General features: G+C 37.3%; 1 protein-coding gene across 1 annotated transcript; it reads left to right on the top strand.

Moving 5' to 3' along the window:
- The first annotated feature begins 2,223 nt into the window (after nt 1–2,223).
- LOC111635586 (protein big brother-like) lies at nt 2,224–16,734 on the top strand. Its single transcript, XM_023380588.1, has 6 exons — nt 2,224–2,486; nt 2,582–2,668; nt 3,503–3,598; nt 12,838–12,954; nt 13,024–13,143; nt 16,066–16,734. Exons 1-6 carry the CDS (start codon nt 2,352–2,354, stop codon nt 16,120–16,122), a joined length of 612 nt encoding a protein of 203 aa, XP_023236356.1. The 5' UTR covers nt 2,224–2,351; the 3' UTR covers nt 16,123–16,734.
- The last annotated feature ends 1,731 nt before the right edge of the window (nt 16,735–18,465 follow it).

The raw sequence follows: 18,465 nt of genomic DNA, 5'->3' as shown, positions 1-18,465 counted from the left end.
CGAGCGACCTGCAAAGACGTCCAACGCGGTAATTACGTCCCCCGATTCGTCCCCTGTTACAATGCTAGACTGCGTATCAAAAACAAATTGATAACAATGGAAACGGACGTCAAAAAGAATGAAAATCCTCGCCCACCCCCCTTAAAGGGGAAGGTGGAAAAAAAAAGCGAAATTCGCAAGGATCCAAACGTCATTCTGTCTCATGTGTCATCGCCTTTATCTGATCTTTCTGTCATTCGTTTGGATTTGCAGAAACAGTGGGCGTGAACGTCCCTTTTTGCACTCAATTTTCGGCTTATCAGCCGATGGTTTTCTTTAGTTTACGAATTACACGCCGATCGACAGCTGATTAATGCCCTTATCCATCGGCAGAGTAAGTGTTTCGTCACTTAAATACCCTAAATTCTGCTACCTTGCCTTTGTCCTTATCGCAGGAGTGCCCAAACGGATCGATAGTCTTTGACAGTGATAAAGGAAAGACGATTCTACAGACGAAGCTATCGTAATAAGGATTGTAAGGCCCTTCTTCTTTGCAAAACCTTACGTGTGATCGCCCGTAGAAATTAATCCTAACAAGTCCATTGTGGGCATTCAAATGAGGACCCTCTGAGATTGCAGGGTTCCCAATACGTCCCATTATATAACTAACCGTAGACCTGTGTTAATGCTAAACTTGTGAGTCTTTCTGTAGGTGTTAAGGACGTGCATAAAGGTTTTAGCCTTTTCTTATTAGCCTTATACATGCACTTCTTTAATTAATAAACAAAACAGTTCTAAATGTCAAGTTCTTTAATAGGGAAAAGTCCTTTTTTTGTTTTCTATAATGGTCAACGAACCTTTAGTATTATAAAGTTTTGAGCCTTACATACTAGCCTTAAAGTCCGAAAAATCAAGTTACTTAATAGAGACACAAGACCTTTCTGTCCCCTCTAAAATGAGCCTGTTCTAGAACAGGAGCCTTAAAATTTAAAAATAAAGTGCCTTAATAGAGACGGAACCTTTCTGTCCTTAAAAAAAGCCTTATTACTCTGCCTTTATACATTTCCCTCTTCCTTAATTAATAAATTATGCAAAGTTCCAAGAATCGAGTTCCTTAACAGGGGGGGGTGCTTGCAGATTTATGTGTGATTCACTTTTATGAGGTTCATTGTACGTGAGAGAAGGGACATATTTAATGATTCGAATTATCCTGATTATCGCGCTTATTAACACCGTAGTAATTTTTATTTTATTTATTATTTTTTTTTTTTTAAATTTAAATTTAAATTACATAATGAGCGCGACTCTGCACGCATTGTCAGCGGTGTGTGTCATCGTTTACGTATGACAATTCAGGAAGTTTTAAGTGTGTAAAAAAAACAGAGGAATCCTGCAGAAAAACACTGCAAGGAAAACTCGATTAAGTCTCGATCACCGTTAGGAAAGGTGGATTAATTTACATAATCCCGTATAACGCGCGGCGCATAAATTACGCGACCGGAAAGGGGGGCAAGAATGCAACACTTCCGCAAAGTAAAACAATTAATTAAAGTACGTTTTCCCGATTTTTAGGCCTTCGGGGGGATGCTAAACTGTACTTAGGCGCGGCTTTAGGGTGACTGAGATCTTTAGGTTACTCTCTCTCCCCCCACCTAACCTGCAGTTACGTTTTCATGCCGTAATTCTAGTGTTATTTGTAGGTAAAAACGGAGCGTTAACGTGTGATGCTATGCGCTATATAGAGGTCTGTAGGGTAGGGTAGGGTAGGGGAGCGCGTAACTTTTCTGTCGGCGAACTTTCGACCGTGAGGTTACGTCATACAACAAGTAGTGCCAACAATTGGCGCGCACGTCACAACACACGAAACAGCTGGCCTCCGTCCAGCACAGGAAGCGCAAGGACAGTATGTTGACCTTGAGGTGGCCTGCAACGTACACTCTCTCACAGAAACAAACACACGATAAAACACTAGAAAAATAAATAAATAAATAAACCCAAGTAAAAAAAAGAAATTCGCCGTATTATTATTATGTTAAACACCCATCGATCCGAAATCTTTCCGTCACCTGTATTGCACTCTCGTACGTATGACGTGTCGATGATGTCAGCCGACGTCACCGCTTCCTACCCTCCTTTAGACTTCTGGGTAAAACCGCATAATCAGCCAGTGACGTAGCTTTCGCTACACCGCCCATTTTCCCGAAGGTCCTTCCCCACTTGCCATATATGGCCATCTTCGGTTTTCGGTTTTCCGATGTGGCGGATGCGAGATCCAATGGGATGTAAAGTTGGCTAAGGCACAGCCAAGCTGCTCCCTTTTCCTTCCATCCTTGTGGCCTAGCGTGTGGCCGGACAACACACAAATTGTCACCATGCTACCGTTCGAGACGCCGAATATTTTCGACCAGTTACCACGTTTTGTATTTAAAATGCCCAAAGTGGTACCGGACCAAAAAGGCAAGTTCGAGTCCGACGAGTTGTTTCGAAGATTGAGCCGCGAGAGCGAGGTGAGTTCCGAATCCCTTTTTTTTCCCCCCTTTCCCCCTTACCCCCTTTCCCCCTCCAAATTCCTTATCTAAACCCTTTTTATACCGTCCCTCAGGTGCGATATACGGGTTACAGGGACCGTCCACTGGAGGAACGACAGATGAGATTCCAGAACGGTTGCAGAGAAGGGCACACCGAAGTGGTAAGAAAACCATTTAACACTATTTTTAAACCTTCCTGACCTCGCCTGACTTTATCGAATTTCCTGAATCACACGTCGTTAATCATACCTAAACGTTTAATTGTATTACCACCCCGTTTTAAGGCGTCGAGGAGTTGTTAGCCTTCCACGCAATACACTAGTGATCTGTTGTAAAAAAAAAAAAAAGAAATGGTTGTCGCACCTTCCGTGGTAAGGGTTTACGTAATACACCAGAGCGTGCGATAAGCCAAACTTATTAGGTACCACCCGAAAATCTGGCGTAATGTGGTAGTTCGGATCCAGATAAGTCACCTGTACCAAGCGATTGCTGCTCGAGAAACAGGATGTCACAGGTGGCAAGTTGGCAAAACGTGACTATACTCATCGTTAATGATTGTTACTCCATCACGAAGGCGCGTCACTTTACAGGTCAGCGATTTCAAGGTTTGGCCTTTTACTACTTTCGATGGGCCATTCGTAAATCTGTAAAATATTCCTCTCTTTAGGCATGTAACTTCACTTTAATTGAGTATCATCGTCGCTCTGGCACCGTCGCCATCTTGTGATTCTTGACTCTCCCTTGAGCCATCTTGTGATGCTTGATTTTCTCATGATCCATCTTGTGATTCTTGACTTTCCCTTGAGCCATCTTGTGATTTTTGACTCTCCCTTCAGCCATCTTGTGATTCTTGACTCTCCCTTGAGCCATCTTGTGATTTTTGACTCTCCCTTGAGCCATCTTGTGAGGCTCGATTCTCTCTTGATCCATCTTGTTACGTTAGCATTTTTTTACTTATTAAAATACGTAACTTTACGAGTAACTTTATATTGCAGGCGTTCGTGGCAACGGGTACCAATTTGCAATTGGTTTTCAGCCCGTGTACCAATGGTTACAGCGAAGGTTGTGATTTCGATAAGGAGCAAGGAAAGGTGAGTTTTCTTTCTATTATTATTATTAGCTTTAGGGCCTTTTAAATGTAGCAATAAAAGGTACTTTTATGGCCTTTCTATACCGCATTTTCTCGTGTAAAAATATCTATTTAATACCCTATGCGTCATAAATAAAACCTTGTGTATCATTTTAATGCCTGTAAGAGTGTGTAAATTATAAAACCACGTAACACGTGTTTACGTTAGAGAACGAGGAAATTGAAGGTTTCTGGTATTAAGGGGATTTATTACGCGAGTGAGGCATTTTCGATTGTTACCAGTGAGGAAATTTCGGGTGTCAAAAACCACTTTTTTTTATTATATATTTCGGGTAATAGATGCAATACCGTATTACGTAAGTGAGGCAATTTCGTGTGAGGTGTGAGGTGAGGTAAACGAGGCACGGAAGTGAGGAATTTTCGATTTTTTGGGGGATCTTTCTACGAATCCTTCTTGCGCAAATGGGATTGTAACTCGAAGAAGCCTCTAAGATTTCATAATTAATAAACACTGTATAAGACGACCACATCCTGTTAGTCATAGATGATTAGTTTTATCAGAATTCAATGAGTCGACGGATGTGGAATTTCTCGGAAGAGCGTGTGACACATAGAATCAATTCCTCAAATCTCTTACTCTCCCCCCTCCAAATAACGAATTTCTTGATTAGCGAGAAGGAATTAGACACGAGAAAACACTTCCTAGTTTCTAAAATAACTGGAACAATTATTTCGTCACACGGCACACACAACAACACACTGATTTCTATAAGGAGCTCACTCACTCACTCACTGACTCATAATATTTCGGGGTATTTGCCTTCGAGTCCTACGTAATGATTGTATCCTGTTAGAAAATGTCCTTGAGTGAATCGGGTCATGCTCGGGAGGGGGATACGTACTGTACTTTACCTCAATGCCTCCTTTCTAAAATTTTCGAGTGCCTTGTGTGACATATTAGGTGAATCGTAAGGGGGGGGGTTCTCGTGCCGACAAAAGATGCCGATTAACAAAAGGGAAATACTAGGCCTATTTCTACTGTTGTCTCTACACATGCGTGCACGTTTAACTTCGTCGTTCCCTTTGTAATAAGGTAGTTTAATCACGTGGGAAACCTTATGATTATATACTATAAATTACAGGTACATAATTTGTGGTCTACAATTAAGTTCTCCCCCCTCTCTTTGTACTATCTTCTAGGTCTTTTTAAGTGTTTAAACACCTAAATAATGCCTTTTCTAACGGGTTAACCTGTCTTACACGGCACTTTTACCTTTCTATAGTGGCAAAATTTAGCTATTTTAAGGAAGGTGTCCTTCGTTTAGAGGTTAAACGATAACTGCGAGTTTTGGGTGTAAGTATACTTAGTTTATAATAGACCATTTCGTACACCTACCCGTATGCCTTACTACAACGATAATGGTATCATCAGAACCAATGTAAAGTCTTTATTTTCGGCATTTAAAGTATGGCCGCTCTTTATCCTGGGTGTCCACGATGATTAATTATTATCAGGTAATCACTTGGTGTTTAAGGATAGGCCGAACGCTCCGGGAAAGTTACCTTACAGCTGATCCCAATGACCCAACCTTGACTTAGCTAACTTAATTATATACAAGTTTTTATATACCCTAGTTTAGCCTTAGGTTATGCCTAACTGTTTCATAAAGGTAGGAAGAAACATATGTGTGTTTTGCCTGCCTGTCTTTTGAGTGTAGGAAGCGGGACAACTTCCTTGCTTCTGCTAACCTGAATTTAAGCATTAGGAAAAGTGTAGAACAGGTTAGAAATGTTAATGATACAACCAGGCAGTCGACCATTGTAAAAGTAAATGGTACCCTCTCCTGTGTTATATCCTATACAATATAAATTGGGAAGAAGATGCTCGTCACCTGCGGTTTAGATAAATTAAACTTCTGTATATACGGCGACGAATTTTTTCTCTATGAAGAAAGTTAATAGTTCCGTCTGGTATCGAGCGCCTTAAGGCTAAATCTAATGAGTGCCTGTTCGTTGAATTGCACTTTATCGTTAATTTAAAGAAAGAAAAAGGGGTCATTTTCATGCGTTCAAAGTCATTTCCACAAACGAAATGATCGTCTACTGGAATTAGAAATCGACGTAACAATACTTACATTCCCTGTTTTCTTTTTTAGTTTCGATTCCCCCTATAACACTGTTGATTATTCCGTTTTATATGAATTCCGTGTTGTACGAGTCACTTAGATTTTACAAATATGTGAGCCGTTCACGGCCCGGCACGCGTATTTGTAAAATCTAAGTGACTCGTACAACACGGAATTCATATAAAACGGTATAATCAACAGTGTTATTGGGGGGGTCGACTATAAAATGTTGCACCTCACCTTCACTATCGTGTTATATTCTGTTTATTTTACCAAGACAAAGAATAGGGGGAAAAGGGGGGTGATGGAATGTAACCTGTAATCTACGGCATTTTGAAACCAAAACGTTTCCATTGTTTCCGGGAAGAATCCTTGGATGCGAGGGATTGCTTGAAATAATGAGGATGAAACTGCCCGTGTTCGTGATTCGGAATGAGAATGAAAACGTTCGAATTCTAAATTGGTTTAAACAGTGGAAAATTCTTCAGGGAGAACTCGATTTTGGTTACGGAATTGCTGTCGTTACGCTAACGAACGTGTGTCTTTAGTGAAAGGTTATGCCGTGCGTTGTAGAGTTGCATTCATTTAGATGGGGGGATTACGCGTATGTAGTGTAGAGTCGAATCTACTTTTTAGACGTGTAGCGTGAATAAAATAAATTGGACAAGTATTGAGACGTTCGTAACGTGCGAATCTACTCTATTTTACCATTGTTGATGTGTTACGAACGTTCTTAACAATGTCTAGTCGAGAGAAGAGAAGTGTTGGGAACGTAACACACGAAAAAAACAGAAGAATTACGGTAAACCTTCACTATAATCTTCTGAATTAAATATATTGTATAGGCCAAACTAAGTGTTACGATTTAGTTTGTTTATCGAATACAGACAAACAGACGGTCTCCATTTCTGATTTTTCTTCGCCATTTTCCCTTTCTTTAGCCTCTGTTCTAGGCTACACGAGTGAAGATTATTCGAAAATAATTGAAGAAGGGTAATTAATGAGTTGAAAGCTCCTTTGTTAATTCGATTTCTCACCGTTAACTTCGATAATTAGAGGACGTAACACGCAAATTTCCAAAGATTACTCGCCATTTTAGGTAGAAAATACAACCGAATTTGCCATCGTTAAGGTTTTCGACACGAAACTGAACCGTTAAAGTGCTTCAAATTGTGAGTAATGTGTTCTAATCTGATGTAAAAGTAGGAATTGCCTAATGGACAATGGAAATGATTCGAGTAAATGGATGCAGTTTGGAAAATTCGTTTCAGTAAAGAACAAAAATGGAGTTTTTGCGAGAAGGGAGAGACAGAGAGAGAGTGACGACGAGATAGTTGAGTATCTCTGTCTCTTATTGGTCAATCGATCCGTAAAAGCAAAATGGCTACCGACATTTGTTATCATCTCTAATCAACGATACCATCCTGCAACGTTGAAAAATGGGGTTAACGACTATCGTGCTTGAGGGGGGGTTACTTTACTATCTTAATTTTACTTATTTAATTAATAAATGACCCACTGGAAGAGAGGAGGGGATGAGATAAAACGAAAAGGCCAAAAAGCTCTTCTCAATAAAATCAACCAACGAGAAAACAGCTGTATAATATCTATTAGAACATAAGTTTGGTTTTGTCACAGTGCAGTGATTTCTCCACCCCCCAGCACTTTACCTGGCCACGTGTTACCTATTGTCCCGCTCTTGTCATCGCTAAACTGATGACTCTCATTATGGATTTATTACTAAACTAACAAGGTAATGCTACCTACTGGTTGTACGCTCGATAGAGCACTAACGACCCGGGTGGTCCCCCTTTAATTTCTATCAAAAAAATAATACAGTTCGATGAATTTGATATGCCCAATTTTATATATATATATATATATTGTTGAATATAGTACACAGAAGAAGTATATATTCTTGTATATGGGTCGTGCAGATTTCTAGGGGTTGTGATCATTAAATTATGCTTGGAGCTAAGATCACGTGGCTTGGGTGCGGTGAACTACCGGGCCGGCCATTCGATGGAGGGGATTTGGTCGATGGCGGTTGCTATGGTAACGTTTCAGGTCACGATGTTGGCAGCAAGTAAGATCGAACGCTTGCAAGTCACCCTCAAGTCGTACAGTTTACAAGTAAACCATTGGATCAGTTTATCGATTGAACTGAGTGCAGATACGCGGAAAACAATATCGACAATTTCAAATGTTCTTGTATTACTTGACAGAATAAACTAGAATATTGCATAAATAGTCTATCTTCCCCTTAAAATTGGTATAAATTTCAATGAATTTACACCAGAAAAACTACCCTGTGTTTATCTTCAGGCTTTATATACTACCAGTCGACCCCCCTATAACACTACGATTTTTCCGTTTTATATGAATTCCATGTTGTACGAGTCACTTAGATTTTACAAATACGTGTGCCGGGCTGTGAACGGTTCACGTATTTGTAAAATCTATGTGACTCGTACAACATGGAATTCATATAAAACGGAAAAATCAACAGTGTTATAGGAGGGTCGACTGGTACTATCCTTTGATAGTTATCTGTACTACTACTTACTGTACAGTTATTTTCAGTAGTATTTATAAATTTCCACTGTATAATTAGCCTAGAATAGTGACCTGCAAGTCAATCTATCACTGTATCACTCCTCTATCGATTCTAGGCTAAATAAAGTATTATACAATAGAAATTTATAAACTATACTACTGTAATTAACAACAGAAGTGTTTACAGTAGTATCATTATTTATAGTGTTTACTACTGTAAATTTACTTTGTATATCTATAGAGAAAGTGATCTAGTAAATGGAGATACTGTACTTACAAGCAAATCTATGTGCACAAGTCTACTTACAAGTATTTCTCTTGGGCCCATAGATCTACTAGCAGGTATCTCTCTACTGTTATTATTATTATTCTAGTGTTAGTGTTACTAAACCCTTCAAAAATGCGATTTAAAACTGTAATTAATCACTTAAATTCAAGATTAGGTACAGAAAACACGTCACAGTACTTAATTTAATGAGGGGAAGGCGTAATTTACTGGTGAAAATAAACAATTTTTATGCCCAAAATATCTTTTTAACTGGGTCGATGTTCATTTTACTCGGTTCTACCCCCCTATAACACTGTAGATTTTTCCGTTTTATACGAATTCCATGTTGTACGAGTCACTTAAATTTTACAAATACGTGTGCCGGGCTGTGAACGGCTCGTGTATTTGTAAAATCTAAGTGACTCGTACAACATGGAATTCATATAAAACGGAAAAATCTACAGTATAGAAGTAAACGGTGCGCTTAACGCTACCCAAGAGAAGTGAGGTATATTATAGAATAATACATCAATGGGTCCGTTCTGACCAGCTTTTTACTATACATTTTTAGTCAGTTCTTACAGAAAAAACCGTTGTGTATTCCAGAAGAGTAGGCCTGCAAACATAAACCATAACTGCCAATCAACTGTTTTTCTAATCCATAACGATCCCCTTCGTTGAAGCGTAACGAAGCCCAATTAAGAACGTATTTTTTAATCGTTCTTTGCCAGTTAGATCCTCAACTGGTCCGGTGCATACTAATGCATTTGTGTGTGCATAATGCCAGATCCATCTATCAACTGTAGCGGAACCATGCATTGGCGATAATAGTTTTGTTTCGTGATTGCTACTACTTACAAATTACTTCCTGCAATAGGGATGATATACCGAATGCTCGATTTTTATATACAGTATATACATATATATTCAAATTCCATTCCTGTTTTTCTTTACGGGCACGGGTCACACACGTAACGATAAGATCTTTTATCCGAAAGAGAATTTCCTGAATTGTTCTGGATCAGATAAAAATCTGAAAGCTGATTGTGTACAACGCTTCTGGGCTTGTTGGATGTGCTACCTGAAAATAATAGCACAGCTTCTGTTGTAAATAGCAGGTCTTAGAAGATAATTCTGTACCTTCTGCTTCCATTTTTGAATTAATTGCCATTCGCGCACATGTTGCTATTCACCTACAAGGATGTTTATACTGTATACGGTAAGGTGTGTAATTACAAAGTGTTGCTGGTGTTTGCAAATATTTTCGAATCTCTTGACATTTCTTGGTGGAAATTCGGTATTTTAGGCTGCATAAATTTTTTTTTTCTGCCTCCATTTTGTATCAGTTTCCTCTGTACAAATGCTGTTACTTGTATAGCAGAGTTTTGTATAATACAGTTGGGTAGTCTTGCTGGTGTTTCTTGGCATTTGTTGGTGGATATTCGGCATTTTAGGCTGTATAAATCTCGTTTTCTACCTCCATTATGTATCAGTTTTCTCTGCACAAATGCTGCTACTTGTATAGCAGCGTTTTGTATAATACAGTGTATACAGTTGGGTACAGGTCTTGCTGGTGTTTCTTGACGTTTGCTGGTGGAAATTCGGCATTTTAGGCTGCATAAATCTCGTTTTCTACCTCCGTTTTGTACTAGTTTCCTCTGCACAAATGCTGCTACCTGTATAACAGTGTTTTATATAATACAGTAATACGGTTTCGTATAATACAGTGTATACATTTGGATATAGTCTTGTGGGTGCTGCAAACATTTTCGAATTTCTTGACATTTCTTTGGTGGAAATTCGACATTTTGAGGCTGCATAAATGTTGTTTTCTTCCTCTATTTTGTATCAGTTTCCTCTGCTTCTTGTATAATAACAGTGTTTTGTGTAATACAGTGGATAATTACGATCTTTCTGACGCTACAAATATTTCAGAATTTCTTGCCATTTCGATATGCAGAATTTTCAATTGAAAAATATGAAAAAGGGGCCTTAAAATTGACTGAAGTAAATCCTCTTTTCGTATTTCTAGAGGAATTCTCATTGAATACACCAAAGTATAAATACAGATAACTCCATGAAAGTGAAATATAGTGTAAAGTAAACTAGATATAGGCCTATACATAAAGTTTATACGAGATTTTCGAAAAATCTGAATTTCCTTTTTAAATTTAATTCAATTTTTTAAGTTATTTTTACATAGAAATTCCATTTAAATATATTTATTTTTATAATTTCATGGTGAAAAAAATCCATTAAGGAAAGGGGAAATTTTACCGAGATTCATGCTAATTTCAATTAAGAATAATTAAAATTAGCATGAATTTTTATCCTTTATTACGTAATTTTCATAATAAATAATTAATTAATACGAAAATTTCATTGTAATTTCCTTGGGTGTGTTTATGGAAAGTTTTTATAATAAATCAGCATGAAAACTATTATTATTAGTTGCTTATGTCTCGAGCTTTTTAGGGGTGATTTGGGGGTTGGGGTTCTACAGTATTTTTTCTATAATTTTAAAGAATATTTATCCCAAATTCGGTGCGAATACGTTAAACGGTATAAAAGCCTATACACATATATAGGCCTATACGGTGAAACCTGTCTAAGACGGAACCCGAATAAAACGGAAACCTGCTTAAACGGAAAACATTTTCCTGAATAAATCGATTTTCTACGTTAAAAAAACATTCCAATTTACACAGGTTTTCCCACTAGTCTTTAAAGTATAGTCGACCCCCTATAACATTGTCGATTAATTCCGTTTTATATGAATTCCATGTTGTACGAATCACTTAGATTTTACAAATACGTGAGCCGTTCACAGCCCGGCACACGTATTTGTAAAATCTAAGTGACTCGTACAACATGGAATTCATATAAAACGGTATTAATCAACAGTGTTATAGGGGGGTCGACTTGTAATAGCCTAAATATAGGCTTAATTATTAGTAAATCATTTATAAAACCTAATAATTAATTAATCTATTTATATTTTAAACGTTTCGGCTGTAAATAATTTAATATTTTTTTAAATTAATATATTTATGTACAGTACTGTGTTTACTGTATTTAATTCTGGAAGAAAAATGGACGAATCTGTAATTAAATTTCCATAGATAAATTCTATAAGAGAAATTCTACAAGGGAATTTTTATATTAAAATTATTATAAATACGAATAAATTAATTTATAAAAAACACGCGATTACCCCACGGAGGTAGATTTTATGTCTCCTCTCCTAGCTACCGAGCTTGGAAAAATGATGGAGTGTTTGTCAGTGCCTAGGAAAGTTGGGCCTGAAGGCTGTATCGGTTTTGGTGTATGTATATACATATAAAAAAAAAAAATATGGTGTAATTCAGGTGCAGTAGATGGTGTTGATAGGCAGGCGCTTTATTTGAAGTATCATTCCGAAGATATAATTGAGTGAAAAAGGAACTGGTATTGTTGGGCGTTGTGTTTATTGTGTGTGTCATTGTACTCGTCAACTCGATCATTGTTATTTGACTCCATTACTGTTGGCAATGTGTGTTTTTCAGCAAACACTCAACCACCTACAAACGTGCATCCTATAATTACCGGGAATTGCATATATTACCCATACTATCCTGTCACAAAACTTTCAAACGAGGTTGACGTTGTCCAGATGTCTTGCAGACGGTGGCAGTAACTGACCTATGAACCCCCCCCTCTGCCGAGTTTTTTTTTTTTTGTTTTCTTTTTTCTCCTTTCGTAATTACGTTTTAAGATGCACAAAAACTGGTCCCATTTTCGTGTATGGAAGGCATTTCCTTTACAATTTGGTCAGTCGCCGCTGGTCAGACCACACCTCTGTGCAGAAGGAAATGGAGCGAGCAAATGGTAGCTGGGAAGGTTTTTGCTAATGTGTCAATGTGCACCATTAATTTCGTCAATACAAGAAAAATTCACAATTAGATTTGTCTGTCGTCAAACGGGATGCATTATTGTGTTTTTTATGCCACCATCTAAGCAATCCTTTCTGGCATTGTTTTTCTGCCGCTTCGTGTCTCTATTATGCCTATTATTAACGAAAGGAATTATAGACAATGGGTCTTGAAATATTCGCTAAATTTTAATAAAAAATAGATAATAATTAAATATTAAGAAATAATGGCTGATAGGCCTGCAGGGTTGTGCTTTACGTGTTTGGTGAACGGAACAATTGATATCCGAAAGTAATAGGACTCGGAGGAGCACTGTTTAGCAGGGTGACGCTCCTCCCTTTTAATGTTTATTTTAATGTATTATTGGGTTAATTTACAGGTACACGTTAAGTCAATACTCATTATGAATGGGGTGTGCGTGCGGTACAGAGGCTGGATGGATCTGGAACGCTTGGATGGAGTGGGTTGTTTAGAATACGACGAGGAGAGAGCTCAGGTGGGTAGTTGGTTGGAATACGTCACCGTGCAGTATGTAGAATATTAACTTTGGTTTTTCTATGCGTAGGTCGAGGATGCGTTACTGAGAGAACAAATCGAGAGATACAATCAACGGTTGAGAGATTTTGAAGAGAAACAGAGAGCGTTCCGAGCTCAACAGGAGCGACAAGCCGAAGCCGAAGTAGAGGTGAGTGCAGATTTCTCGCTCCATTCACAGCGTAGTGTAATCAGGTGATGCTATTGCCCTCAAAGACAGATGGCAGCTACACTGTGCTCCGCTGCCAACAGGTCGTTAGTGCCTTACGCCCTCTCCCGCTTACGCCAGAAGCGCTCTTAATGGGTGAGCTACAGAGGTGCACCTGACGATGCGTGCGACTCGGAGTTTCGCCATCGCACGAAATCGTCTGAGCGAATGAGGACGCTTCTCCAATGCACCTGCTTCTGCCCAAACTACCAACTTGTATCGTCCGCCGTATGGTGCATGGGAAAAGCGTCTATTGTCCTCCTGAGCAGTCCACGTGTCTCCTCCACAAGACTTGGGAAGCCTATTGTCTACTTCATTTCTACGTTCTTCGCTTCTTCATTGTATAGCTAGTCCCTATCCAGATGGAGTTCGAGAAACGTAAATCCGAATGACTAGTACTACATTCCTATCGGTTTGATTATACTGGGGTATCCGGGATGAGATTTTCTACACCTGTCACTGCACAGACGTGAGCGACGAGCGAGAGTCGCGATTTACTGGACAAAGCTTATCTTTAGTTAGGATTTACTGCACTCTACGCTCACTAGTACAGTTGTAGGAAACTGCCAGGCGGACACAATCTTCTCACACTACACTCTTTTCTTCATAAATCCTGCAATAAATAAAATACAATTCATGAATAATTTCAATTGTGGGAAACATTCTGATCCACAGATTAAGTGGTTGCAAAAATCCAGAGTGGGCGAATGGATTTGGGGTGGAAAACCTAGAAAAATGGTCCTCTACATATGTTTTTCATACGAAATTTCATGAATGTGGGAAAAATCATCCCGTAGACCAGTTATGGAACCAAGACCGCGTGTCCTCTGTCAGGGGGCCAGACAAAGTTTGCATGGCCTCGTCACTAGAAGAAAAAAAAAGAGGGATTTACGAAGGGAGGTCGAACTAAATACGGTTTAAATCCGCCTATTCACCAGTGTTACGGGCGCAATAAGAGCACGTGGCTGCAGCTAGTTTCCAATGTCTCTTGTCAAATGTTTACATCGATAGAAAGGTGTCTCCAGTTACACAACGATGTAATTATCATGTAGAGGTAACAAGGTTAACTTGTCATAGGTCACGTGGCAACAGGTAGTGCCATGATGACTATCTAAATCACCCTATAATCCAATTCTTATATTTTATTCCCTACTAGCAGTAATTATGACGTTGAGAAAATTACAATTTAATTCGTATTCCATATCGGAATATTTATCTAAATCACTGATTTAAATAGTAAAATATAGTTTTGCACCCCTCGTTAACAGATACGTACGTGTGTTGTATTGTTAAAAATGTTTAGAAAGGAATTTCTATTAGTCAGTGTGCCCCTTAATTATGGATGGATATTTGAGCGAATGAAGAAAACCAACACAGGAGCTAAGTCTATGATGATAAACACTTTAAATATAGGAAGACCACCATAAACTTCAATGGTAACATTTAAATCAGATGAAGTTTTTCTTACAAGTCCCACGTGCATTGCCCGGGGCCCGTCATATTCGATCGACAATGTGTGATGATAGAGGGCTTCTATTCTTTTCTATTAGGGGAGGAACGCCATTAGAGGATCAGCGGGGGTCAGCACTAGATTAAAGTCTTATCGCACATTGGAGCACAGATTACAACTGGGTAGGATAGGAAGGAAAGTAAAAAAAAAAAAAAGTAAAAGTGAAAGTTGTATAATTTGATTTACTTTCTCTCTCTTCCTCCTCTCTCTTTTATCCTCTAGAAATTATCTTTGAAGCATTCTGGTTCCATGTTTCTTTGATGCTGTTTATTTTAATTTCTTTCAATCTATTTTAATTCTCTGTTTGTGTGTGTGTATTAAATTCAGTGACAGTAAGCTGTTTTGATATTTATCGAGACTTTCAACATTATTTTATTTATATTTGTTTTAATAATAAACGAAGTGAATGTTTAATTATTTAATTTGTACACTTTTCTCACAGATTTTCGAGTATTATTTATCTTCGGTCTTTTCTATTTACTGATTATTTTAGTCTTTAAAGTTCAAGTTTAATGCCTTGTATCTTTGAGGAAAAACAAAGACCGTTCAAGGCTGTTAATTGTTTTCACGAGTTTAGTATAAAGGAAACATGGCAATGTTTGAAGCTCTGTACCCAAAAAGTCAGTGTGCATCTAGTGTGGTATTTGCGCTATCATCATGCATATAGTATAGTATTGTATTTGTCATTTTGCCCTTAGTATAATATTTTATTTGTCAATGTGCACTCAGTACAGTATTGTACTGTCACTGGGCATGGTATTGTACTTATAGTACCGTTTCGTTCGATAGTATGGTGTCTACAAATGTTATCGTGTGTGTTTCTAATATAAATATAAAAGCAGAAACATAACAGAAAGGTACAGTCGACCCCCTATAACACTGTTGATTATTCCGTTTTATATGAATTCCGTGTTGTACGAGTCACTTAGATTTTACAAATACGCTGTGAACGGCTCACGTATTTGTAAAATCTAAGTGACTCGTACAACACGGAATTCATATAAAACGGAATAATCAACAGTGTTATAGGGGGGTCGACTGTGTAATCGTTTCTAAAAGGCTATACTATTAACTAAATCGTTACAAATAGATGCTAATATGTATTTTTTCCCCTTCGAGCGCCCATACAAAGGAAAATATTTTAAATAATAATAAATTGTGCAAAAAATAGGAATAAAAGCCGCACACCTCTAACCAGGTGGCAAAAGATAGTGAAAGAATACGAAATCCTGTTAGGTTGACAAACTTAGAAATCGCATTATGCGTGAAGCAAAACAGTAGGATGGTCCTGCAGAACGTGGGAAGGAACTCCTAATTCCATTAACGCTTTTCAAAATCTTCTTATACCTTTGCAGGCCAGAAAGAAACAAGCAGAACTAAGTCCGGATCGTTCTGGCTCCGCAAGCAACTGAAAAAAGAAAAGAGGATGTCAAAAGAAAGAAAGAAAGGAAGGTGTTTAGTCTGTACATGTGAAAACAAAACAAAACAAAACAAATATTTATAATTAATTTATCGGAAGAGGTCAGAGACGATGACGACGATGACGATGACGATAAACTTTTACAAATTTCTGTGATTTTTTCGTGATTGAAAAATGCTCATTTATGTGTATTTGTATGGAGAAAACACAAGACAATTATCTTCTTCTTTGTTTTCTACCCATTCCCTCCATCCCTCCTTCATCTATGATGCAGCTATGCCTCTCCAAGTCTCAGTTTTAAAATCCATACATTCTCTTTAATCCCCCCCTCATCCCCTTGTCATTCTCCTCCCTTTGGTAACAAATAAAATAAAATAAATAAATAAATAGAATTTTAATATATGTGATTTCAATTTTCGAGACTTGTAGACGGCAAAATGCAAGCAATAATTGTGTAAAACTGTCATATATTTTTTTTTCTCTCTTTATGTACATTGTTGACAATGCTGATGTCTTGTTGTCTGTTACGTATTGATGTCAGAAGTGCTTATTTGTGACGTCATTTGTACAGTAATGTAGATTATTAAAATAAAATATATATAAAAAAAATAACAATACAGGTGTTTATCCAATTGTATATTATCACAATACTATTCTTGGGGTTTATTTTAAATATTTTTCTAAGAATTCTTTACGCAATTATATTCTTATGAAATATTTAATAAATAAATTCACTTTTCCCCCTTTCCTATAATTTAATATTTTCGGTTTTTCCCTAACATAAGCTGGGATGTGACGTATATTTCTGTTATCTTTAAATTAATGTATATGACTAAAAAAAAAATGTCGGTCATACGGCGGCGTGACGACTACTGTGTTTCGCCTTCGCGCTGGCGGTGACGTAATTATATTCGTTAATACGTAGTACCGGTCGTGATGTCACAATGTGTTACTTTTTCGGTCACGTGACGGATTGGCTGTGACGTGTTTTTCTTAGAGGTAGACCGGTTGTGACGTCGCTGATTAATAACCTTGTATTGAAACGTTTCGGTTATTTCGATTCCTGTAACTGTTTATTTCAATTTAAAAAAAAAAAAATGGAGGATTTTATCTGAAAATTTCATTTGATTTCATCACGTGACGTCAATCTCCCCTTCTCGTGACACTGAAACTATTTTAGTGTCGCCCTGTTTCGTAATAATGAATTAAGTGTTAAATATAATGCAGTTTTGTTTTTTATATTGGCTCCTTTAAAGAAAGGAGATAAATGATATTAAGAAAGGCCTGCCTTATATTAATTAATTTAGATATCAGACGGATCGGTAGTATCATTTGAATCAGTTCAAAGGCGCAAGAAGGCCCTAAATTTAAGGTACTGTACTTGGTACTAAGGTACTTGGTACTAACGAACTAATATAAACTATTACGTTTTCTATTAACAAACGTCTGTACATTGTTTTATCGTTATTATCCTTGTTTTTACGGGCCCTAGGGCCTCGTATCTGCAACTGATAGCTCTTATCGCATCTCTCAACACAATATACACGTTTAACGTGCTTTTAATTTATGTAATTCATTTATACAGCTAGGGCCTGTCACTCAGAGGGGCCCTAAAAGTTAGACGTTTATAATAATTAAATTTACTTTTCAAAAACCTGTATTTTTTTATTTGTTTAATTGAATATATTTGTATATTTTATTTGGCTTTTACAGAGTCTGAGTGAGGTAAGTTAGGGCCTATTTATATGTGGTTTTATTAGAAATAAGATTTTATATTTCTGGCCGAACTAGGCCTCTGTGTGTCTATGTCCAGGGCCTCAAATTTCTGAAGAAAACTCTTCTCTTTCATATAAATAAAGGCCTATATATGCCTAAATATACTTAAATTGAAAGCGAAGAGTATTCAGTTTCTCTTATGTGTTTTCATATTTAATTTACAGACCTTGAGTGAGGTAAAACGAGGTCTTAATCCGTGATAATTTATTTTTTCTTTTTTAAATTTATTCGGGAAATTTTAATAATAAATTATTCTTGATTAAATCTAAAACGTCATAAAATTGTTATTTTTAAATTAAATATTTTTAAAACAGTAAAAAAAAAGTAAACCAAACGACATTTTCCGTTTTTCAAATATTCAAATATTCAAATATATCGTTTGGCGTTATCCTATTGGTCGGATCCAGTCGGTAACCATAGCAACGTTATTAGTTATGGCAAACAGGTAGAATTTCATTGACAACGTCTAACTTTTTTTTTGTAATGAATTTTTATTCATTTTATGCTTGAATTAAGTAATTTTTAATGAAATTTTAATTAGAAAAGTAAATATTGATGC

The sequence above is a fragment of the Centruroides sculpturatus genome, unplaced genomic scaffold, assembly GCF_000671375.1.
Source record: "Centruroides sculpturatus isolate CEXI.00-Female unplaced genomic scaffold, Cexi_2.0 scaffold872, whole genome shotgun sequence".
NCBI classification, from domain to species: Eukaryota; Metazoa; Arthropoda; class Arachnida; order Scorpiones; family Buthidae; genus Centruroides; species Centruroides sculpturatus.
The sequence above is the reverse complement of the archived record's forward strand: the minus strand, read 5'-3'. Positions and strand labels throughout refer to the sequence as shown.

Excerpts from the sequence above, each read along its gene's own strand:
- LOC111635586 (XM_023380588.1), top strand. The coding sequence starts at position 2,352 with ATGCTACCGTTCGAGACGCCGAATATTTTCGACCAGTTACCACGTTTT. Across the intron at positions 2,487-2,581 it reads GATTGAGCCGCGAGAGCGAG|GTGCGATATACGGGTTACAG; the intron begins GTGAGTTCCGAA and ends ACCGTCCCTCAG. Across the intron at positions 13,144-16,065 it reads AAGCCGAAGCCGAAGTAGAG|GCCAGAAAGAAACAAGCAGA; the intron begins GTGAGTGCAGAT and ends ATACCTTTGCAG.